At 45.2% G+C, this 21,189-nt stretch overlaps 2 protein-coding genes and 3 non-coding genes across 12 annotated transcripts; all 5 read right to left on the bottom strand.

Moving 5' to 3' along the window:
• Positions 1–8,499: 8,499 nt before the first annotated feature.
• BC031181 (cDNA sequence BC031181) lies at positions 8,500–12,596 on the bottom strand. Of its 5 annotated transcripts, none has more exons than NM_001358306.1 (3): positions 12,222–12,596; positions 9,609–9,784; positions 8,500–9,157 (listed from the first exon to the last, which is right to left on the bottom strand). In NM_001358306.1, the coding sequence occupies exons 1-3, from the start codon at positions 12,265–12,267 to the stop codon at positions 9,092–9,094; spliced, it is 288 nt and encodes a 95-aa protein (NP_001345235.1). In that variant the 5' UTR covers positions 12,268–12,596; the 3' UTR covers positions 8,500–9,091. The 5 variants fall into 5 exon arrangements, with proteins under 5 accessions (NP_001345235.1, NP_001001181.1, NP_001345232.1 ...); NM_001001181.4 differs by having other exon boundaries at positions 12,321–12,596; NM_001358303.1 differs by having other exon boundaries at positions 12,421–12,596.
• A 2,457-nt stretch (positions 12,597–15,053) lies between these two features.
• Rpl17 (ribosomal protein L17) lies at positions 15,054–19,457 on the bottom strand. Of its 4 annotated transcripts, XM_006525996.1 has the most exons (8): positions 19,222–19,457; positions 17,892–17,986; positions 17,192–17,244; positions 17,045–17,085; positions 16,635–16,769; positions 16,313–16,411; positions 15,583–15,774; positions 15,157–15,241 (listed from the first exon to the last, which is right to left on the bottom strand). In XM_006525996.1, exons 3-8 carry the CDS (start codon positions 17,229–17,231, stop codon positions 15,194–15,196), a joined length of 555 nt encoding a protein of 184 aa, XP_006526059.1. In that variant the 5' UTR covers positions 17,232–17,244; positions 17,892–17,986; positions 19,222–19,457; the 3' UTR covers positions 15,157–15,193. The 4 variants fall into 4 exon arrangements, with proteins under 4 accessions (NP_001002239.2, XP_006526059.1, XP_017173408.1 ...); NM_001002239.3 differs by lacking the exon at positions 19,222–19,457 and having other exon boundaries at positions 15,054–15,241; positions 17,892–17,958; XM_017317919.2 differs by lacking the exons at positions 17,892–17,986; positions 19,222–19,457 and adding an exon at positions 17,595–17,877.
• On the bottom strand, positions 16,491–16,555 carry Gm26202. Its single transcript, XR_003952726.1, has one exon. It is a non-coding gene; the product is annotated as a small nucleolar RNA SNORD58 (small nucleolar RNA).
• On the bottom strand, positions 16,916–16,980 carry Gm23301. The gene has a single exon (XR_003952725.1). It is a non-coding gene; the product is annotated as a small nucleolar RNA SNORD58 (small nucleolar RNA).
• On the bottom strand, positions 17,313–17,367 carry Snord58b (small nucleolar RNA, C/D box 58B). The gene has a single exon (NR_028552.1). It is a non-coding gene; the product is annotated as a small nucleolar RNA, C/D box 58B (small nucleolar RNA).
• Positions 19,458–21,189: the final 1,732 nt, after the last annotated feature.

Genomic DNA, 21,189 nt, shown 5'->3' with positions numbered 1-21,189 from the left:
GTTGCACCATAATGAAAGCCATATACTGTGTAGCGTCAAAGTATGGTATTTACCTGAGAAGCTAAAGGAGGATTGTACAGAGTTCAAGATCAGTATGGGCTGCATATTTGAATCAGAAGCCCGCCACAGTCGCATAACAAAGCCCTGTCTCAAAACAACAACAACAACAACAAAAAGATGGAATTTGAGCCCATAATCTAAGTACTCAAATGGCAAAGACCATTCTGCTTCGTAGGGAGGCCAGCCTGGCTACATGAAATATTGTCTTATAGAAAAATACAGAATTTGAAGTCAAATGGCCTGAGGTCACCAAATTAATACCCTTGAGTACCTACCACTCCTCATCTAAAATACTTACAAATTGCGACCGTTATGGTAATAACCGTTCATATTGTGGACTATTTGCTATGTGCTATATGATATTGTGTTTATGTTTCAAAAAAACCCTATGAAACAGCGATCACTCTTACCTTTATTATAGACTCACCATGTGCCAGTGTTCTTTGCTAAGAGCTATACAAATATTAGACTTTCCTTTTATGTTTATTGGAGGCAGTATGTGCAGGCCACAGCACAGGACAACTCATAGAAGCTGCTTTTCCTCTTCTACCCATATGGATCCTATAATGGACTCCACTCTCTGGGATTGATAGCAAGCACCTTTGCCCATTTGAGCCATTTTGCCAGCCTAGATATTTTTTTTTTCTCCAATATCAATTGCCAGTAAATTCACTGAGCTTGCAGCAGAACAACAAATCATACTAAAACACAAGGTGCTTGGGGAGCTAGCTGAAAATAGGAAAGGCACTTTACAAGGGCCAGTCACTGTAAAGGATGGTACAGAGGCCTACTTAGGTGAAAACTGGTTTGTGAAGGTAGATATCATGATTCACACCCATAAGCCTAACAGTTGAGAAGTGGAGTGTGTTGGTTTGTATATGCTTGGCCCAGGGAGTGGCACTATTAAGAGATGCGGCCTTGTTAGAGTACGTGTGTCACTGTGGGGACGGGTTTAAATACTTTCAACCTAGCTGTTTGGTAGTGAGTATTCTGCTACAAGCCTTCAGATGAAGATGTAGAACCCTCAGCAAATCCTGCACCATGCCTGCCTGGACACTGCCATGTTGCCACCTTGATGATAATGAACTGAACCTCTGAACCTGTAAGCCAGGCCCAATTAAATGTTGTCCTTGTAAGAGTTGCCTTGCCTTGATCATGGTGTCTGTTCACAGCAATAAAATCCAAACTAAGACAAAGTGCTAGTATGTGTGAAGATCCGAGCTGGAATCCCAGAACTGGAGAAAAGCTATGTGTTGTAGCACATGTCTGTAAGCACAGTCCTTGTAGGGTGATGTGGGGCTGGGGATGAAGCTATAGAATCCCTGGAAGCACTTTCACAAGCTAACATGGAACACACAATAGCAAACAAGAGACTGGGTCTCAAACAAAGATGGAAGGCAAAGCCATCCAAGGCAATTCTCTGACCTCTACACACCATACCATGCACTAGCCTGAAATCGCACACACAAACTCCTGCTCACACACCATACACTCAAACACAAAGATCAGAGAGAGAGAGAGAGAGAGGATACAAAGGGAAAAGGGAAGGGAAAGCAGGATATGGTGACTCCTATCTATTTCTTTATCCAGCCAGGATACAAAGAGAGGGGATGCCAACTGTGGGCCCAGCCAGGTGGTGGGGCTTCATACCTTTAATTCAGCATACAGGAAGCAGAGGCAGGCAGATCTCTGAATTCAAGGTCAGCCTGGTTTACAGAGTGAGTTCCAGGACAGCCAGGGCTATACAGAGAAACCCTGTCTCGAAAAAACAAAACAAAGCAAAACAAAAAAGAAAGAGAGAGAGAGAGAGAGAGAGAGAGAGAGAGAGAGAGAGAGAGAGAGAGAGAGAGAGAGAGAGAGAGAGAAAGAAAGAAAGAAGGAAGGAAGGAAGGAAAAAAAAGAATAAGAAAAACAGTGTGCCCTTTGACCTTTGGAATGGTGCCACCCACATTCATACCATGTCTTCAGTTAATCTTCTCCAGGTGAGCCCAGGCTCAGTTAATCCTCTCCAGAAACACCTGAACAGACACACACAGGGGCATGTCTCAATCTTCTAGATGATTCTAAGCCAAACCCAATAGGCAAAGATAATAAACAATCAAAAATTGTTTGCCTTGTTCTCTAGACTTGGTCCTGACCTTGTGACACTTAAGGAGTAGTGGAGCTGCAGGCTTCACACACACACACACACACACACACACACAAAGTGCTCACTTACACACACACACACACACACACACACACACACACAAAGTGCTCACTTACCATGAAGGAAAAGAACAGCTGGCATAGCTTAGGCTCAGCCCCAGAGGAGTGGCTTTTGAACAAATCGATTCTGAAAATTAACGAGTTGAAATTTGCAGACTCACCAGCATCTTCAGAGTGGAATTTGCATCTGCAGATATAAAGGTTCGTTCCCTCAAGGATTAAAGTAAAATTCATTGGAACCAACACAAAGCTATTCCAAAAGCAATACCGAATACCATGTCAGCCTTTCAGGAAAAGTGCCCCCAGTCTTCAAATCACCTTGGCTTTGAACTCATGGGAATGTTTACGGCATTTACCTGGCTGACGCCACGCAGACACCATGACTTCTGTGAGTGTTTTGCTTTTCCCTGTGTCATAATGTCTAATGACCCTGTTTCTGTCAGAGAGTGTGTTTTGTATGACAGCTGTCATGTTTTTTAATTTATTGAGGTTTAATTTGTGAGTTCAGTCCTGTATGTTGGTCCTGGAGGGAGCATGCATTTGAAGAAAACGCCCTGCTTTTGTATCTGCTACAGATAGACAGCTCATCGAATAGCTCAAGTCTCCCATGGGAGATGATGGGGTTTGTTGGTCTCAGATGCTGGTACACGCTGGGCAAACGCTGCACCACTGAGCTGCATCCTCAGCACCCGGAGGATGGGGTCCAGTGCCTGCCCCCCTCTCTCTCTCACTCTCTCTCTCTCTCCAGACTTAATTAATTTATTTTTCTTGTATAAAAACCTTATGTAGTAGTCACAGCTGGAGCCTGGGTCCTCTGAACAGAGACTCTGGTGTGGGTTTTCAGAAGATGATCAGTGAATTCTTGATAAGGAGACTTGGTAAGCGCAGTCTCTTTCCAGAGGTTGGGGGTCAGGTAGCTGTAGGTCTTGGAGATGACATTAAAGGTGGCCTTGGCAAAGTTGCCCAGGGTGGCAGTGCAGCCTTGGCTCTTCTTGCAGGACATTGATCTGTGCTCTGGTCCTGTTGGTCGGTATTTGCTTCACATACATTGATGATCTATTATTAGATACGATCAACATAGTTTTCTTGTAATATCTGCTGATGATCTTCAAAATAAAGATTTCCTTTTGGAAGCAGAGGTAGCAGAATTGAGAGTTCAAAGCCAACTGTGGTTAGTGTCAAACAATTGTAATTTAAGCATTTGGGAGGTGGAGGAAGAATTGGGAGTTCAAAGTTCAAATTCTCAGGTAGCTACAAAGCCAGTTTAGGCTACTTAAGACCCGGTCACATGCCGGGCATGGTGGGGCACACCTTTAATCCCAGCACTGGGGAGGCAGAGGCAGGCGGATTTCTGAGCTCGAGGCTAGCCTGGTCTACAGAGTGAGTTCCAGGACAGCCAGGGCTGTATCAAAAAAACCAAAAAACAACAACAAAAAGTGCATTCTAAGTTTTTATTGTGCGAGGACTACCCAGTTATCCTTCTTCCTTACTGCTGTGTCACAATATTCTGGCAACAACTTAGAGGAAACTCAGAATGCTCAAAGGTGGCAGCAGCTGCGTCTGGTGGAGCACACCTATAACCCCAGCTTGCTTACGTGAATGCGCAATCCTGAAGCCTGCAAAAGCAAAACAAACAAACAAACAAACAAACACTCATTAATCTGGACATCACTTTAAAATATCCAGCTGGGGGACTGGCGAGATGGCTCAGCTGGTAAGAGCACTGACTGTTCTTCTGAAGGTTCTGAGTTCAAATCCCAGCAACCACATGGTGGCTCACAACCATCTGTAATGAGAGCTGACGTCGTCTTCTGGTGCATCTGAAGTCAACTACAGTGTACTTATGTATAAATAATAAATAAATCTTTGGGCTGGAGCTAGCAGGAACTGAGGGAGCGGGGTCCTAAAAATTCAATTCCCAACAATCACATGGAGGCTCACAACCATCTGTACAGCTACGGCATACTCACTTACATAAAATAAATAAATCTTTTAAAAATAAAATAAAATGTGCAGCTGTATTGATTCATATAATGGTCGTGAGCACATTTTAGAATAGGCATGTTAATGGTTTCAATGTATGTATCCCTCTAAAATTTGCCAATTAGAACTTAAATGCCAGGGTGATGGTTTTTAGAGTAGATGCCTTCCAGAGATGACAGAGTGGACCTCTAACACTGGATACAAATAAACTATCTAGTAAGATTTGAAGAAATAGAACTACTCGTGGTGTGGAGTGATCAGATTTAGTTATTTATGACCTTGAGCTAATATAGGTAAAAATCTATTTCAATCACGTTAGATCATGCTTATTCTTTTATTTAACTGTATTTGATTCTTTGTGAATTTTCACATCTTGTACCCCAATCACACTCATCTCCCCACCAGTTCATACCTGCCCTCCACCCTCGAAACCTTCCCAGAAGAAAAAAAAATCTCATTGTGGAAGCTGCAGTGTGTTCCAGTGTGTCTCAGGTATATCCTTTACTCCACACTTCTTTACTGGGAAATGTTCATTGCAATGAGTCTGGTTCAAGGCTGACTTCTGCTACACTATCAATCCTCTGCTACACAGTCAATCCTGCTACACTGGATTTTCCTCAGCGAAAGTCTTAGACATTCTATTCTTGCCCTGTGTCATGGAGATTCTGCAGCTTTGGATCTGCAGGGCCCACCCCTTCATGTGCTCCAGCGGTTCATCAATGGGGTAGATGTTGGGAGTGGGCCCACTCAAAGCCCTGGATCTGGGCCTGGGCAATAGATAAACTGGTCAGGTTACCGGCTCTCCACACTCACACCACCAGGGCAAATTCTCCAGCACTGCCCCAGCTAGCTCCCCCAATGCCAGGAGCAGGGGCAGCTCTCCCACTCTTATGCTCAGTCTTGGGGCAGCTCACCCATAAACCCAGCGAACAGGGCCAACTCTACTGTGCTTCCCAGGAAAGGTGCAGGGCCCATTCTCCTGTGTGCTACAGCCAGTCAGGGCAGAGGCAGCTTTCCAGCTCTTGAGCATGCTCTTATTTTTTTTTTTTTTTTGGTTTTTTTGAGACAGGGTTTCTCTGTGTAGCTCTGGCTGTCCTGGAACTCACTCTGTAGACCAGGCTGGCCTCGAACTCAGAAATCCGCCTGCCTCTGCCTCCCAAGTGCTGGGATTAAAGGCATGCGCCACCACGCCCGACTGAGCATGCTCTTATTTTAAAGTTTAACTTCACTTTTATTTTGTGTATAGGCGTTTTGCCTACACATATGTCTGGGCACCACTTTCATGTCTGGTGCCTGAGAAGACCAGAAAAAGGCATCAGGTTCCCTGGGACTAGAGTTACAGATGGTGATGAGCCACCACATAGATGTTAGGACTTGAACCTAGGTCTCTGGAAGAGTAACCAGTGCCCTTCAGTGCTGAGACATTCAGTGCTCAACGCTCTCCAGTCATGTTTTCACAGGATGTAATTATTTAATGATGCTGCAAGTATCATTAAGCAAAGATTAATTTCCCAGAAGCTAGCAGCATGAACTATCTGTATTGTCCTATGGGTTTTGTTCTGTTTTGTTTTGTTTTGTACTTTTTGTGTATGGCACAGCCAGTTGTGGCTTCCTGGGGGACACCTTACCCCAGAGTCATTAGGTATTCAGCAAGGTCACTGCTGCCCCATCTTTAGCAGTGTTTTACAGGGCACCATGGGAGGATAGTGACGTAAAGACACCAGCCTGTGACAGATAGCTAATACCCCAAAGGAGCTAGATCAAGGTCACCTGGATCAGAAGCCCTGGGAGGACCTCACAAAGCACCCAGATGCGGGAGGCTCTGCCGAGAAGAGAGGGAGGGATTACTATCAACAGGGCACCGTGGGGGTTACACAGCATCTGAAGCCAGCAAAGAAACAAGACTCCAACAGCAACACCAGCAAGCAGCCTGCCGCAGACCACCTGAGCTGAAACATTTTAACAAGTTTGACTGACCCTCCAGCTACTTTTGGTGGGCCCTCTCTTCCGCCCTACTCCTCCACCGGATCTGTCCACCCTTTCCTGATTGGTCTTCTCTGCGTGCTCATGGAGCCACCTCGGCCCAGCTGACACCTACTGGTACCCTATAAATCTGGACTTTGGAGGTCTGCAGTTAGGAGTGCTGAGTGCTCTTGAAAAGTACTGGGGTTCAATTCCAAGCACCCACCCGGTGGCCCACAGACGGCTGTACCTTCAGCTCCAGGGGATCTGATGGCCTTTTCAGACCTCTTCAGGCACCAGGCATGCAAGTGGTATGCAGACATACATTCAAAACCTCCATATATGTTGAAAAAAACAAAAAAATCCCTTACACCCTCACAACACTTCATCTTAAGTTTTCAACTGTTCTGGTAGGTTCTCACTGTCGTTCCAATGTACATTTTCTTGATGAAACATGTCATTAATATCTTCAGGCCCATTTTCTCCTTTCATGAAGTATATACTATCTCTGTAACTGCCTTTCTCACGTCACTTGGCCTATATGCCGAGGGGCTCTTTTTCTTTAGTTTTGTTTAAAACTGGGTTCCACTCTGCAAACCAGGATGACCTTGAACTCTCCGGCATGCTGTTGCCGCAAGATTCCAAGTGCTGGGATTATAGGCATGGGTCAACACCCCTAAACTCCTTCAGTTTCGCAACTAAAAACTAATTGAATAAGCGAATGGGCACTGACAGGTAGAGACTATGTAACTCAGAGCCACAGTGCTTTCCTAAGTATACTTAGATGATTAATAGATACTAGATGATTACTAGGTATCTAGATGAAGCTATGTATCCGGATGATGCAGACAGATAACAGACAACAGTGATAAGGAAGTGATAAATAAGAAGACATGTTGAAGGTACATGATGTAAATGATAAATGGTGCTGGTCTTTCTTTTTTTCACATTTTATGTATGTGTAGGAGTGTTTTGCCTGCAATGTATGGTGCCAAAGGGGCTCTCAAGGGGGCATCAGATCCACTGGAACCAGACTTACTGAGGGTTATGAGGCACCGTGTGGGTGCTGGGAACCAAACTTAGGTCTTTTGCAAAAGCAGTAAATGTTCTGAGTCCTGATGGTACTGCTCTCAGAAGCCAGCTGATGGAACTGAGCTCCAGGTCAGCCAGAACTGCGTAGAGACCTTGTTTCAGAACATCAGTCTGAGCCAGGCAGTGGTGGTGCACGCCTTTAATCCCAGCACTTAGGAGGCAGAGGCTGGTAGATTGAGGCCAGCCTGGTCTAAAGAGTGAGTTTCAGGACAGTTAGGGCTACACAGAGAAACCCTGTCTCCAAAACCAAACACCAATCTCCTCACCTCCCCTCACCCAAGGTCACACACACAAAACAACCCTGCTGTGTCATTAAAAACAATCATATGTGTGTGTGTGTGTGTGTGTATTCGATACAAACATCCATTTTAAATGAGGAATGGTGGCTCACAGCTGTAACGGAAGCACTTGGGAGGCAACTGGTATCATGAATTCCTGGCCAACCAGAGCGAAGTGATGAGACCCTACTTCAAAGGAACAAAAGGAGCGTGTGGGGTGGGGGTGGATGTGCAGGCACACAACTGTAAGCAGAGCACTTGGGAGGGACAGGCAGGAAGACCAGAAGTTCAAGGCCACCCTCTGCTACACTTACAGTGCTGTGGGCTGGACCCAGGGCTTCAGGTTAAGCAAACTCTTTGTCATTGGGTTACATCTCCAACCCTTTTTGCATTTTTAAATTTTGACACAAGATGTGCCTAAGTTAGACTCAAACTCATTCTGTAGCAAAAGCCAGGTGTGAACTTGAGTCCTCTTGCCTCAGCCCCCAGGTAGCTGGGATTATAGGCTTCAGGTACGGGATTGGCTTTTCTCAAGACCAGACCCTCAGCTGCTTTAGACAAAATCAGGCAAGCCTTTGCTGTGGAAGTCACTCACTGTGGCAGTGACTTCCACTCACCCACTGTCTTCATCGCTGTTCTAAGATTTTACTTGTTGACCTATATACATACATACAAACACACACACACACACATCGCTGGGGCAGCAATGAACAATGGTGCATGCCTTTAATTCCAGCATTAGGAAGGCATAGGCAGGCAGATCTCTGTAAGTTATAGTTCAGCCTGGTCTACAGAACAAAGTCTAAGACAGCAGGGCTGCACAGAGAAACCTTATCTAAAACCAAACCAAACCAAACTCTAAAAAAACATCAGCAACAAAAAAAACTTTCAAGTATGAAAAGACAAAAAGCAGGAACCACAAGTTAAATGGACGTTTAATACACCGTCAGGACTAGAAGCACAGAGAGTCAGGGGTTGTGGGATTGACAACGATGTCCAGGTTACATTTTTCAAGGAAGCTCCCGTCCTTCCTTCTCCAGCTGCCTTGGAGCTGGTCTCGGCCAGCTGTCCACTCGCCGCTGCGCCTGCAGTGATCACATCTTCTCATCGCATCCCACCTCGGACGGCACTGTTTCCCACTAAGACTCATCCCACTCAAGGTATAGGAGCCCACAGAAGTGAGAACGGCAAACTCGTAAGAAAGAACTCGAAGGGCCAAGGGCTCTGTTCTGAGCGTCTGCTCACACGGACCTTCTATTTGTTCATATCAGTAAATTGGAATAATAGAAATGAAAGCTACTTTAATGAAAAAGAAACTCAGGGGTGAGATCATTAAATATAACTACTGGAATTTTAAATATAAATATCATGTGCTCCCGGATCAGTATCAGGCAGAAGCTAAACTATTATCTAGATTCCTGGTCTCAGAGAAAAAAGGTCAGAGACAAAGAAGGCTTCATATCATTAGGTCCATTTGCAAACAGCCAAGGGCCTTCAGGAGACCCACACTAGTCTTTCTTTTTATCCGAGACTTCTGTTGGTCCTTTTGTGGGTAATCCATTAGTACCTGCACCCTGAAATGAAAAGGTTTGAGAATTATTGTAACAAAAAGGTACCGATTTTAAGGAACGTTCTCTTTAGAAGCAGACAATACACTTCAGCACTACTAACTGGTTGCCCCCAGAATTATGCAGGCTAGTTAAGTTCACAGAGCTGCAAGCACCAGTGAAGACAGGAGCGCTCTAAACAAGCTTCCCACTGGGCCTGGGATGCAGCTCGGTGGTAGAGGACGTTCCTGGTGGGCTCCTGTCCCAGGGCTCAATCCCCATGTCAGGTGGGGAAAGGAAGGCAAAAAGGGACAACACATTAATCAGAAGCCTGGTTTCAAATCTTCCAATCAAATGTTAGTAACTAAAACTGACACAACGTAAAGCTTCCTGTTGCAGAGGCTCGCTTGCCCTTCCAGAAGCCGGAGGTTCTCCAGCGCTGCCTCTCACCCATCTCCAGCAAACTTGGAGGCCTTACCTTGCAGTCTACCTTGCTCATATTCTTATCGCCGGATTGCTGGACGGCTTTTTTAGGCCATATGCGACTGACCACAGGGTATATGTATGGCTCCAGGAACTTTTTGAAGATCCAGAGCAGGACTGGAATGACAATGCAAGGAATGCACACCATTGTCCCAGGTTGGAGCTCCGACACTGCGGACACCACAGGAGAAGACATTAGTTCGTTACAGGCCAGGGACAGAGATGATTGTATCTACAGGGGGTGGGAGCTACCTAGAAAAGTATTTGCTGGGCTGGCAAGATGGCTCAGCGGGTAAGAGCACTGACTGCTCTTCTGAAGGTCCTGAGTTCAATTCCCAGCAACTACATGGTGGCTCACAACCATCTGTAATGATGAGATCTGATGCCCTCTTCTGGTGTGTCTGAAAACAGCTATAGTGTACTTACGTATAATAATAAATAAATCTTTGGACCGGAGCAAGCAGGGCCGCCCAGAGTGAGCAGAGGTACAAAAAATTCAATTCCCAACAATCATATGAAGGCTCACAACCATCTGTACAGCTACAGTGTACTCACATACATAGAATAAATAAATCTTTAAAAAAGAGAGAGAGAGAGACAGAAAGAAAGAAAAAAAGAAAGAAAGAAAGAAAGAAAGAAAGAAAGAGAAAATATTTGCTGAAAGCAAAGGTTTCTAAACCAAAATGCAGCTCTCTGAAAGGCAGAGGAACAGGTGAGGAGACAGGAACACCAAGATGCCAGTGTCTGGTCCTCTCCAATCACCGCTGATTTCTAGGGGCTTCTGTGATAAAAGATGCTTCAGTGGATAGAGGTTCCTGCCTCCAAGACTGACAACCTAAGTCGAATACCCAGGACAAACCCAGTGAAAAGTCAGAACAGAGTCATCACTTAGACCTCTACCACAAGCACACCATGTCAGGGGTATGCATGCCCACACAACAAATAAAAATGCAAAAAGAGAACTTTTAAGAACGCCAACAATATGTGCTAGGTACTTTACACAGTATACCCCCCCCCCATTTACTTCTAATAGAACCAGGAAGGGGGCCAGTAAGATGGTTTAGTGGGTAAAGGGGCCTGCCACTGAAACCCAGATGGCAGAGGAAACCAACACCCTCAAACTGTCCTCTGACACCCCCCCTCACAGCACAGTGGGGTGCTCCCTCCCCCATGCTTACATACACCAAACAGATAAACAGTAATAATGAAACAATAAGAAAAATGATGAAACCTCCAGAGAAACTAGATGTTCTGCAGCTTTCAAAGTAAATAAATTATATCCAGGCATGTTAATACCTGTCTGTGATTCTAGCATTTGGTGTTTACTAGTCAGGTCACCCTGATCTACCTAGGGAGTTCCAGCACAGTCAGGGCTACACGTCAAGCAAGTGAGAAGGATTTCTTTGTTTGCTTGCTTGTTTTGTTTTGAATAGTAATAATGGTAAAATAGTATTAAAGGAAGACAGTATTACTTATACTCAAAATATAGGGTGCCTTAGTGTGAATGACATAAGGAACGGACAATCCACAATGGGCCAGGCTGTGGTGGCACACATCTTTAATCCTAGCACTTGGGAAGCAGAGGAAGAGATCTCCCTGAGTCCAAGTCTACAGAGTGAGTTCCAGGACAGCCAAGGCTACACAGAGAAACCTTGTCTTGAAAAAGCAAAAGACAGGGCTGGAGAGATGGCTCAGCAGACTGCTCTTCACATAAATAAAATAAATCTTAAAAAAACAAAGAAAAACCCATAATGTCACCAGCTGGAAGGACATTCTCACTTTAAAACAAGAAAACAAACAACAACAAAACCCCACAATTTGCCAATAGAACAATGCTTAAGGTAAACTCTGTAATACAAAACTCAAACTCTAGGCTTGCAAATCAGCCTTTTCCTAGTCTCCCTTTATATTTTGAGGGAGAGGGACTGGGTGGGTGGGGAACTCCGGCCTTGTGTTTGACAGAAAAAATGCTGCTATCACCTTAAACCCTATAACTGCTTTTTATTTATTTATTTATTTATTTGAGAATGGTCCAAGCTGTCTCGGAATGGAACTCTTCTTGACCAAGCCTCCCAAGTGCTGAATTACAGGCACCACTACGTAGATCAACTTTCTTTTCTTTTCTTTTATTTTAATTAATTTATTTTTTTTTTTTGGTTTTTCGAGACAGGGTTTCTCTGTGTAGTCCTGGAACTCACTCTGTAGACCAGGCTGGCCTCAAACTCAGAAATCCGCCTGCCTCTGCCTCCCGAGTGCTGGGATCAAAGGCGTGCGCCACCACGCCCGGCATGGTATTTACGATTCTTAACGGTAAAATTACAGTTACGAAGTAGCAACAGAAATAATTTTTTTTTCGGATCTTTTAACTAGAAGCCAATAGTATTGTCTCTTAATCCTAGTTATTTTTTTGTTAGATGTTTTACTTTATACTGTGAAAACTGCGGTGGAAAATCTAGAAGATGGCAAGGTGGACTACTTTTTTAACTACTATCCAATTCATCAAAGAGAGCAACATGGAATCTTTCATTCAACTTGGCCTAAAAGGACAACTGGAGAGAGGAAAGGGGTAGGAATTCACCAGAACTGCCCAATAGAGAGCCGTAGTCACCTCTCTTGACGGAACCGAGGGGGACAGAGCAAGTCAAAGACAACATCAAAAGCAGGGCAGCTGCAGGGGGCCAGTGGCACACAGAGGAGGAGCACCCACCGTGCCGGTCCAAAGGGAGGAAAGCCGCGAGAGAAACAAGGAGGGGACACCGAGGTCCACGGACGGAGAGCGGTGCAGAAATGCAAGGCAAGCAGGCTACCTAATTCCTGGGGTGCACCGGCTCAACGCACAGCGTCTGGGGACGTCAAGCCGCCGAACAGCTCCGCTGGCAGACACCCGCTGCGCGAGCCCCAGCTCCCTAAACCTCACTCACCACCACCAAGACGCCCTGGGCAATGTCCGCACTTCCGGGAGGCCGGGCTGCCAACAGCCAATAGCAGGCCAAGACACTGACAAAGCCATATACGTCAGCCAAGGGATGCGCAGAACGTAGCGATGACGTGCACAGGGCTCGCCGCACTTCCGGAGCTGCGCTGTAGTCAGCGCCCGGGCCGGCCCTTCCTGGCTAGCAAAGGGTGCCGCTGTGTGCAGAAAACCGATTTCCAAAGCGCCTGACTGGCTCATTCTGAAAAACTAGGGCTGTTTGGGCCAAGATTTGGAATAGGGCTCTGGGAGTAAGGCCTGCCTGGCCCTAACCATAGCTTAACAGAAGGAAAACGAACCCATATGAATCAAGCTTTAGTAATCACTATTATACTAGGACTTGACTTTACTGTACTGCAAGCCTCAGAATATTCCGAACCATCATTCTCTATTTCAGATAGAATTTATGGATCCCGGGCGGTGGTGGCGCATGCCTTTAATCTCAGCACTTGGGAGGCAGAGGCAGGTGGATTTCTGAGTTCGAGGCCAGCCTGGTCTACAGAGTGAGTTCTAGGACACAGAGAAACCCTGTCTGGAAAATCCAAATAATTTATGGATCCACATGTAATTATTGGATCAACATTCCTTATTGTATGCCTTCTACAATTAAAATCCCACTTTACATCCAGGCATCATTATGGATTTGAAGCTGCAGCATGCTGCTGGCTTTTCCTGTTTCTATTGATGAGGATCTTACTCTCTTATACTATGACTGACTTCCAATTAGTAGATTTAGCAGATTCTGAAAAATCTCAGGAGAGTAATTGACCTACTTATTATCCTAATAGCCTACTATCTCTTATCTTAATCTCAATTGCATTGACTTCCTCAAATAAATTTATATTCAGAAAAAGCAGATCCATATGAATGTGTCTTTGACCCCACAGGCCCCTCACCACACGCCTACCATTCTCAATAAAATCTCTTAGTAGCTATTACATTCCTATTATTTGACCTAGAAATTTCCCTACTACTACCCCTACCATGAGCAATCCGCAGTCTTAGGAATCCTCACTCAAAGTTGGCCAAAATAGGGTCTGGGTTGCTTTTAGCACTCAAATCCTGAGCTGCTGCCCACTCTACAGCTGCCGGGCATGGTGGTGCACGCCTTTAATCCCAGCACTTGGGAGGCAGAGGCAGGTGAATTTCTGAGTTCCAGGGCAGCCAGGGCTACACAGAGAAACCCTCTCGAAAAACCAAAAAAAAAATACTACAGCCTGGGACTAGTGAGATGGCTCAGTGGGTAAGAGCACCCTTACCCACTCACCCTTCGGACTGCTCTTCCGAAGGTCTGGAGTTCAAATCCTAGCAACATGGTGGCTGACAACCATCGGACTCCCTCTTTTGGAGTGTTTGAAGACAGCTACAGTGTACTTACATATAATAAATCTACAGCCTGGTCTGTTGCAAACTTGGAACCCTCAACACACTGCTGGTTGAAACTCAAAGCCTCTTTGGCAATGTTTTATAGTTACTTTGCACCTGAAGAGAAACCACTCTTCCTACAGAGCTTTGTACACAAAAGGTTCAAAGGAGTCACTGTGTTGCTAAACAGGATCAAAAGATCACATTCTGGGAGGCTAGTTTCCCTTATCTCACCTTGTATCCTGGACATCTAGGTTTGGAACCTTTACCCCAAGCTATTCTTCCACTTAAAACCTATGGGGCAAGCACACATCTAAAAAATGCTCCCAAAGGTCTACATACTAACTGGGATTTTATTAGCGCCCTAAATAGGCAAGTAAGATACAGAAAATAGTTCAGGGGTGCAGTACAGATAGGTTTTCAGTAAGCGGGATGCATGACTTGAAAACTTTTGAGACAGGGTTTCTCTGTACAGCCCTGGCTGTCCTGGAACTCACTTTGTAGACCAGGCTGTCCTCAAACTCAGAAATCCACCTGCCCCTGCCTCCCAAGTGACTTGTTCATTCTTAAGTCCAGCTGTAAGCAAGGTAGGGGGCAGTGAGGGATAAACTCCCTGTAATTTTTCTTGTATGGCTGAGGCAGGCAGAACATTGTATCAGCCCCTGGAGCTTAAGAGGCTCGTTGAAGAACAGTATGCACACTGATGACGACCTTTCTCCGCAGCCTTTAAAAACCAGTTCAAGAGTATGTATGCATCTGTTTGGGTGGCAAAGAAATGGCACTTCTAAAACAGAGATAGAAAACTTTCATGTGTGGGTGTCTTCCCCCTCAAATCACTAAGATGTTCGTATGTTTAAGGAGACACTAAAGAGTTAACTGATGACAGCCAGCCAGGACTACATACACAAAACAAGTGAAACACATAAAAATACCACCCTTTCCTAAAAAAAAAAAAAAAATACAAGCAAAAAGTCTTAAGCTAATTAGAATTGTAAAGAATTCCTTTCCCAAGGCAGGCTTATCATATACCCAATAGTTTATGGATGAAACACTTTATACCTACAGTTTTTGCCAATTCAATAAAGCTACTAGACAGTCATATTTACATGGTCACGTGGTTTTGAACCATCTATTTCACTGTTTAATAACATGCTTCTCCATGTTAAAGCACCTCACTCCCAACAGGGCTCATTAAAGACCACCAGAAGACCTTTAACTTTATCTGCCTTTATTTTATGCTGAATTTATTCCCGGGCCATGAGTTTTTGTTTCTTCAGTTTCTTCTGGGATATCTGAGAAGGAAGACAAAGGAACCATTTAAGTTTCTGGACTAGAACAAACATCAAATCTTGGACTCAAATTCATACCTAAGCAAACAGGGAAAGCTCAAAAGCTGAAGACTAAGGATCAAGGACAAAGGCCCAAGTGCAAAAAAGGTCAAATTGGTTGTAGAGACACCAAAGGCCATGACTGATCCAGTGGGGACAGAGGTTCTGCAGTGCTATGCCACAGAAGCCACATTAAAGTGGGTAAGGACTGGGCAGTACACTTCCCTTCATGGTAATTACAATGGCATATGTCCTAAGGCAGTCACCACACACCACATGTCTCTCCAGCAACACTGAGCCATTACCTTTTTCTTCTGTGCAACCTCCTCTTCTGGCTTTGGAACGATCTGTTCCTTCTCAGTGAGGATCATCTCAATGTGGCAGGGGGAGCTCATGTATGGGTTAATCCGGCCATGAGCTCTGTAGGTTCGTCGGCGCATCTTAGGTGCCTTGTTCACCTGGATGTGTTCAATGACTAGAGAATCTACGTCTAAACCCTGGAAAGGGGAGAAACCAGGCAAGCTTTTCAATACAGCTTAAGTTCAATACCCCAGGCCAGTTTCTAACTTGGATGACCTTGAACTTTTTGTTCACCCCGCTTTATCTTCCTGAGTGCAAAGAATGTCACTTTGCATAGGTCACTAACTCAAGGCATTAAAGATATTCAATTACCATAAAATTTAGCCTGTTAAATAGATGCTGTCTGTAACCCTTAAGGTGACTAGAAACAGATGGTTGCCCCGTCTCACTGCCATCAAACAGTACACATTCTTTTTAAATGAAAATGTTTCTTTTGGGGTACAACACCCTGATCTGCTATAAGCCCTCAGACCAAAGAAAATGCTTCTTTTATACAACGAGTGGAGGTAACTATTAGGACATAGCACACCCGATGCTAAACCTTATGTAATATTCTGTAATACCAGACAGAGGCACAAGACAAAAGGCTTTCTTCTAAAAGACAGTTTCCTACTGTGTAGACCAGACCGACCTCAAGGTGTAGGTGTAACAAAAGAACAGCAATGGCTCAGGTACCTTAAGTTCAGCGTTACTCTCAGCATTTTTAAGCATGTGCAGCAAAAATTCAGCACTCTTTTTTGGCCACCGACCCTGTGTCCAGCCCCACTGTTTGGCCTGAAAGAGAAAAAGCAGCTTGTTACTGCCCGTGATGAATCAGTACGAGAACCAGTTAACTACTACGGCCAGCACCAAGGTTGCTCAGCACTTGTTTGATTTCACGGTTAATCCAAAGGTGTCCTAAGATAGTCATCACAGCAACCCAACTGACGGTACAAGACTATAGCCCACTTTCCCACTTCCTTAAAATGTGCAACACCATACTTTCAAGATTTCTCACCTGGGCGCACCTACCAACTCCACCATTATACCGCCGGAATGGCACACATTGCTTCTTTAAGGTGACATCCTTCAGATACTTGGTGGCTTTGCGGATATGCATTCCCTTGATGGCCTGGGCAGTTTCCCGGGTGTTCTAATAGAAGCCAGAAAGGTTAGGTTAACAGAATTAAATTTTGAGACAAATCCAGTTAAGTAAGCTAATTATACACCCGTGTTCCACACCAGTGGTGAGTTTTACTCCAGCACCCCCCACCCCAACGATCCATTTATATAAAGGTGGCTGCTCAGAGGTTACTTCTTTTCACGGTAAATCCAAAGGTGTCCTAAGATAGTCATCACTGCAGCTACCTTTTAAGACCAAGTTCAGGAGCAAACTAGGATTCCTTAACAAGAGCACGCCTTCCTTACCTTAAAGTGAACACGAAGGTTTGACCCTCTTGATTTGCATGCTGCAAACGAAGAGAGATCCGTTTTTGTTGCATAATAAACACCCCCCCCCAACAAACAGCATAACCCACACATCAAAACAGAAGCTTGTCCTTGTCTGTCACTTACATTTTGTGGGGTTTTCTGGGTCAAGAGAGTAGCGAACCATCTTGGCAGGTGACCTGTGAACACAGCAGCTAGTAACTAACACAATCAGCTATTAACCAAGGAAGGGTGAAACTACCAACAGCTGCTCAGAGGATAGTTATTTTCATGATTAATCCAAAGGTGTCCTAAGATATGACATCATCGCAGCCATCTTTTTCCCTTTTTTTGGTGTGTGTGTGTGTGGGGGGGGTGTGGGTGTCAGGGTAACCGCCCAGTACGCGGTCGACCCTTCCCCATCACACCCCGTGCCTCTCCAGTTTCAGGCTTAGGCACAGAGCAGTGCGGACCCCTCCTGCCCCCGACCTCGCAGCCTCCACCGGGCGCCGATCTCAGCACTCCCGCTCCGTCCTAGGCCACCCCTCACCGTAGAAGCCGAGCCTCGGGCGTCCCCGTCCGGTCCGAGCCCCCCGCAGCTCCGCCGGCGGCCTGGCCCCGTCACCCATGCCCGCCCCCTCTCGCTGCTCCGCAGCCTGCACGCCCCGGGGCTCCAAGTCGGAGGCGCCCGCGCGCCCCTCCACGCAGAGCACGGCCACCCGCGGCGAGGACCCATGGCCCTTGGAGCTCAGCTGCCGGGATGGCGACGCCCCAGCGCTCCCGGAGCCACGACAACAACGATGGCGGAGGATTCGCCCCGAGAGCCCGGCGCCGAGTTAGCACTCACCTCTGGCCGCTTACAGGAAGAGGAAGCGCGAAGGCTACTGGGAGAATTCATGAGACCTCGACCTCTCGCGAGACTTCCAGCCCAAGGAACGAGATCTGAGGAGTGGGCGGGCCGCGAAGGAAGGAAGTGTGGAATGCTTTTAGAAAGTTTGAAAAGGAGTGCGTGCGTCTTTAGGAACTTTCTTTTTTATTTTTTATTTTTAATTCCGAAATTAAAATGTATGGGTTTTAGGTGACAGTAAATAAAGACAGTCATGAAGCGTAGGACACACGAAGCACAAACACAGTAGCTCGCGTAGGTAACTTCAGTTCCTGGGAATTAGATGCCTTCCGACCCGATAGGTGCCAGGCACACCCGTGGTGCACACACACGCAAGCAAAATACTCATACACATAAAATAAATAATCTAATTTTTACATTTAACTATTTATTTATTTAAATGAAAATTCAGTGCCAGTCAGCACTACATGAAACCCCGTCACCACAAAAAGATGAAAGACTGGTTTATAAAAACCAGTCCTAGTCTGCGCCTCCCTGACAACAGGTGCCGGTGTCTTTCTCTCCCCGCTGATGGAAAAGTAAGAGGTGATCCTCGTTGTGTTCAGGGGCAAACCAGGGAGGCAGTAGAATGTTAAGGACTTAACATTGATAATGTTGATAGAGATTCAAGTGTGAAACTAGAGAATTGGGAATATAAATTAATCCGCAGAACGCTGATTCGATTGTTTTCCTTTACTTAAATCTAAAAAAGTAAAAACGAAATTAAAAGATGAAAGAGAAGATAGTATTCAGAATGAAATAGTGGCCACTTGGGAGGTTTGAGTGAAATCCAAGGTGTTCACTCAGGAGGCTGAGGCAATCATAAGCTAGAGGCCAACTAGAGTCACCGAAAAAGACAACGGCTCTAAAAAACAATCAGAGCTAATAAACTCATGTTGTTCATTGTGTCGTTCAAAAAAACAAAACAAAACAAAACAAAACAACAACAACAACAACAAACAAAACAAAAAAAACCAGTCCTTGGGCCGGGCGTGGTGGCACACACCTTTAATCCCAGCATTTGAGAGGCAGAGGTAGGCGGATCTCTGAGTTCGAGGCCAGCCTGGTCTACAGAATGATTTCCAAGACAGCCAAGGCTACATAGAGAAACCCTGTCTCGGAAAAAAAAAAACAAAAACAAAAACAAAAAAAGAAAAACAAAACAAAAAATTAAAAAAACAAACAAACAGTCCTTGGGAGGCTAAGGAGGTAGGGTGGGAGTGGGGGAGAGAAGACAGGGATGGGGTGAGATGGGGAGTCAGGTGTATATTAATTGTGAAGATTAGGCTACCTGAAGACTCTGGTTCAAGATTACTGTCCCCAAGGACCAATTCCAGATCTTCGTTGTTTGTAGCAAACGTGTTGGTATTTTCTTCCCCTTTCTTGTCTCTGATTCCGTTACAGTCTGGCTTTAGGTCTTCTGTGTTCCACATCCAGGCAGCTCAGACTCCCAGGGACTGAGTCAGCTTACAATGCTTTGGGCTCACTTGGCTTCTAGATAGAATGTGTATGTACTGTTGAACGGCTCTAGGCAAGGAAGAAATGATACAATTCATAATTTAGGAAAAATGACCCTGACTTTCCTGTAGAGAGCAAACTTGAGGGGTGGGAGTAGAAAGAAGGAGAGGGACGATTTTGCAAACTCTGAGGGTCACTTACAGTAGGCTGGTCCCAGTGGTTGAAAAAAGGAGCACCTATTTTGAAAATGAAGTCTAATTGAGTGGCAGACAAGTGATGAATCAGAGAAAGATTTGACAGAATAGGATACGCCCAACTCTCAAGAGAAGAGAAAGAAAGGGAAGCTACTTAAGGGAGAGACAGACAGGACAGAATTGAAGAGAGACAAGCTAGACACGGGTGAAGACAGAACAAGCCAGAGAATGAAAAGGAGTCGGAAGATTAGAACAGATTGCGGGGCATAGTTTAAGGCCAAGCAGAGCAATTCAGAGGATGAAAGAGGAATCAGACTGAATCAGTCAGCTGGGAGAGGAGTTTGAGCCAGAACAGCTGAGCTGAACCAGCCAGTTCGAGTTCAGAAAGAACTAGAAAGGGCGAGCTTATTCAGCAGCCAGTCTCAGAGGCTGAAAACATTCTAGGGCTAGATTAGATTGTACGGCGGCTAGAAGCTTCCAGGACTAGGCCTGGGTTAGCAGATGGAGGCAGTAAGGCTCAGAGAGGACAGTTACAACAGGGGAATAAAAGTTACTGTTACAGGCCAGGAACCCTGATGCCTTTTCTTCTGTTATGCTTGTTGGGGTCTTGGAATTACCTCACAAACCACACGAACACCAATCTCATCAGACAGGCATAGTTTATTGAGCATACATACACCCCAGGACTGATCTACCAGGGCCATGGTCCAGATTCAGAAACTGAAGTGTGACCCCCCCCCCCCCCAGTTAAGATCCTACAGGGTTTGTTTTTTAATCTTTGTCTTTTTCTTTTTTTAAGATTTACTTATTTTATGTATATGATTACACTGTCCCTGTCTTCACACACACCAGTAGAGGGCATGGGATCCCATTATAGATGGTTGTGAGCCACCATGTGGTTGTTGGGAATTGAACTCAGGACCTCTGGAAGAGCAGTCAGTTCTCTTATCCCCTGAGCCATCTCTCCAGCCCCTCCTACAGGACTTTTTAAGCCGGAGATCTACAAGCAGCTGTGTCAAGTTATTCCACCAATCAGGATTTAGGGAACGGTGCTTTCCTTAGGAACATGTTGTTGTTGTACATGGATCCTGCTCCCATTAGTTGAGGTATTCAATTGTGGCAGGGGACTTGCTTTGTCTAACATTCATGTCTTAACTTACCATCCAGGATGTCAGTTCCCAGGGAGGTCTTTGGAATGTAAACTTTACTTGAACACTACTCAAAACAGAGGTCTTATTTTGAATAGTTTCTTATATCTCTTATGTTAGGGTCCATCCCAGGAGCAGCTTAGAAAAGCAAATACCATTACAGCTTATACACAGGTGAAGGAGGTGCTGTATGGTGGTTGGTGTGGGTCGGAGCTTATTGTGGGTAATTACATAAAACAGTTCTACTGTCCTCTATAGTGATTGGTTTCCAAGGGCACAGAACATAACAGTATGTAACCAACTTGACATTAGAAAGTTTCCTAGTAACAGCAGAAACATGAGAAAGTTTCCTTATAATGGCAGGCTAGTCAGGTAACAGTTATCCAGGCCTTAATATTTTACCTAGACCTTACTAGACCTTAGCAAGGTTTTATTATTTTTATGCCTCTGTCTTCTACT

This window comes from Mus musculus, chromosome 18 (assembly GCF_000001635.26).
Source record: "Mus musculus strain C57BL/6J chromosome 18, GRCm38.p6 C57BL/6J".
NCBI lineage: Eukaryota > Metazoa > Chordata > Mammalia > Rodentia > Muridae > Mus > Mus musculus.
This window is presented reverse-complemented; position numbering and strand designations above follow the sequence as displayed.

What these genes read in the sequence shown, in the direction of transcription:
- Rpl17 (XM_017317918.1), bottom strand. Translation starts at nt 17,673, where the DNA reads ATGGGTGACGGGGCCAGGCCGCCGGCGGAGCTGCGGGGGGCTCGGACC. An exon ending in CCCAGAAAACCCCACAAAAT is followed by an intron (nt 16,770 to 17,191) that starts GTAAGTGACAGA and finishes GGCTTCTATTAG; the next exon opens with AACACCCGGGAAACTGCCCA. An exon ending in AGAGTAACGCTGAACTTAAG is followed by an intron (nt 15,775 to 16,312) that starts GTACCTGAGCCA and finishes TCCCCTTTCCAG; the next exon opens with GGTTTAGACGTAGATTCTCT.
- BC031181 (NM_001358306.1), bottom strand. Translation starts at nt 12,267, where the DNA reads ATGTTGTCTTTGACTTGCTCTGTCCCCCTCGGTTCCGTCAAGAGAG. An exon ending in CCTCGGTTCCGTCAAGAGAG is followed by an intron (nt 9,785 to 12,221) that starts GTGACTACGGCT and finishes TGGTGTCCGCAG; the next exon opens with TGTCGGAGCTCCAACCTGGG. An exon ending in TGAGCAAGGTAGACTGCAAG is followed by an intron (nt 9,158 to 9,608) that starts GTAAGGCCTCCA and finishes TTTTCATTTCAG; the next exon opens with GGTGCAGGTACTAATGGATT.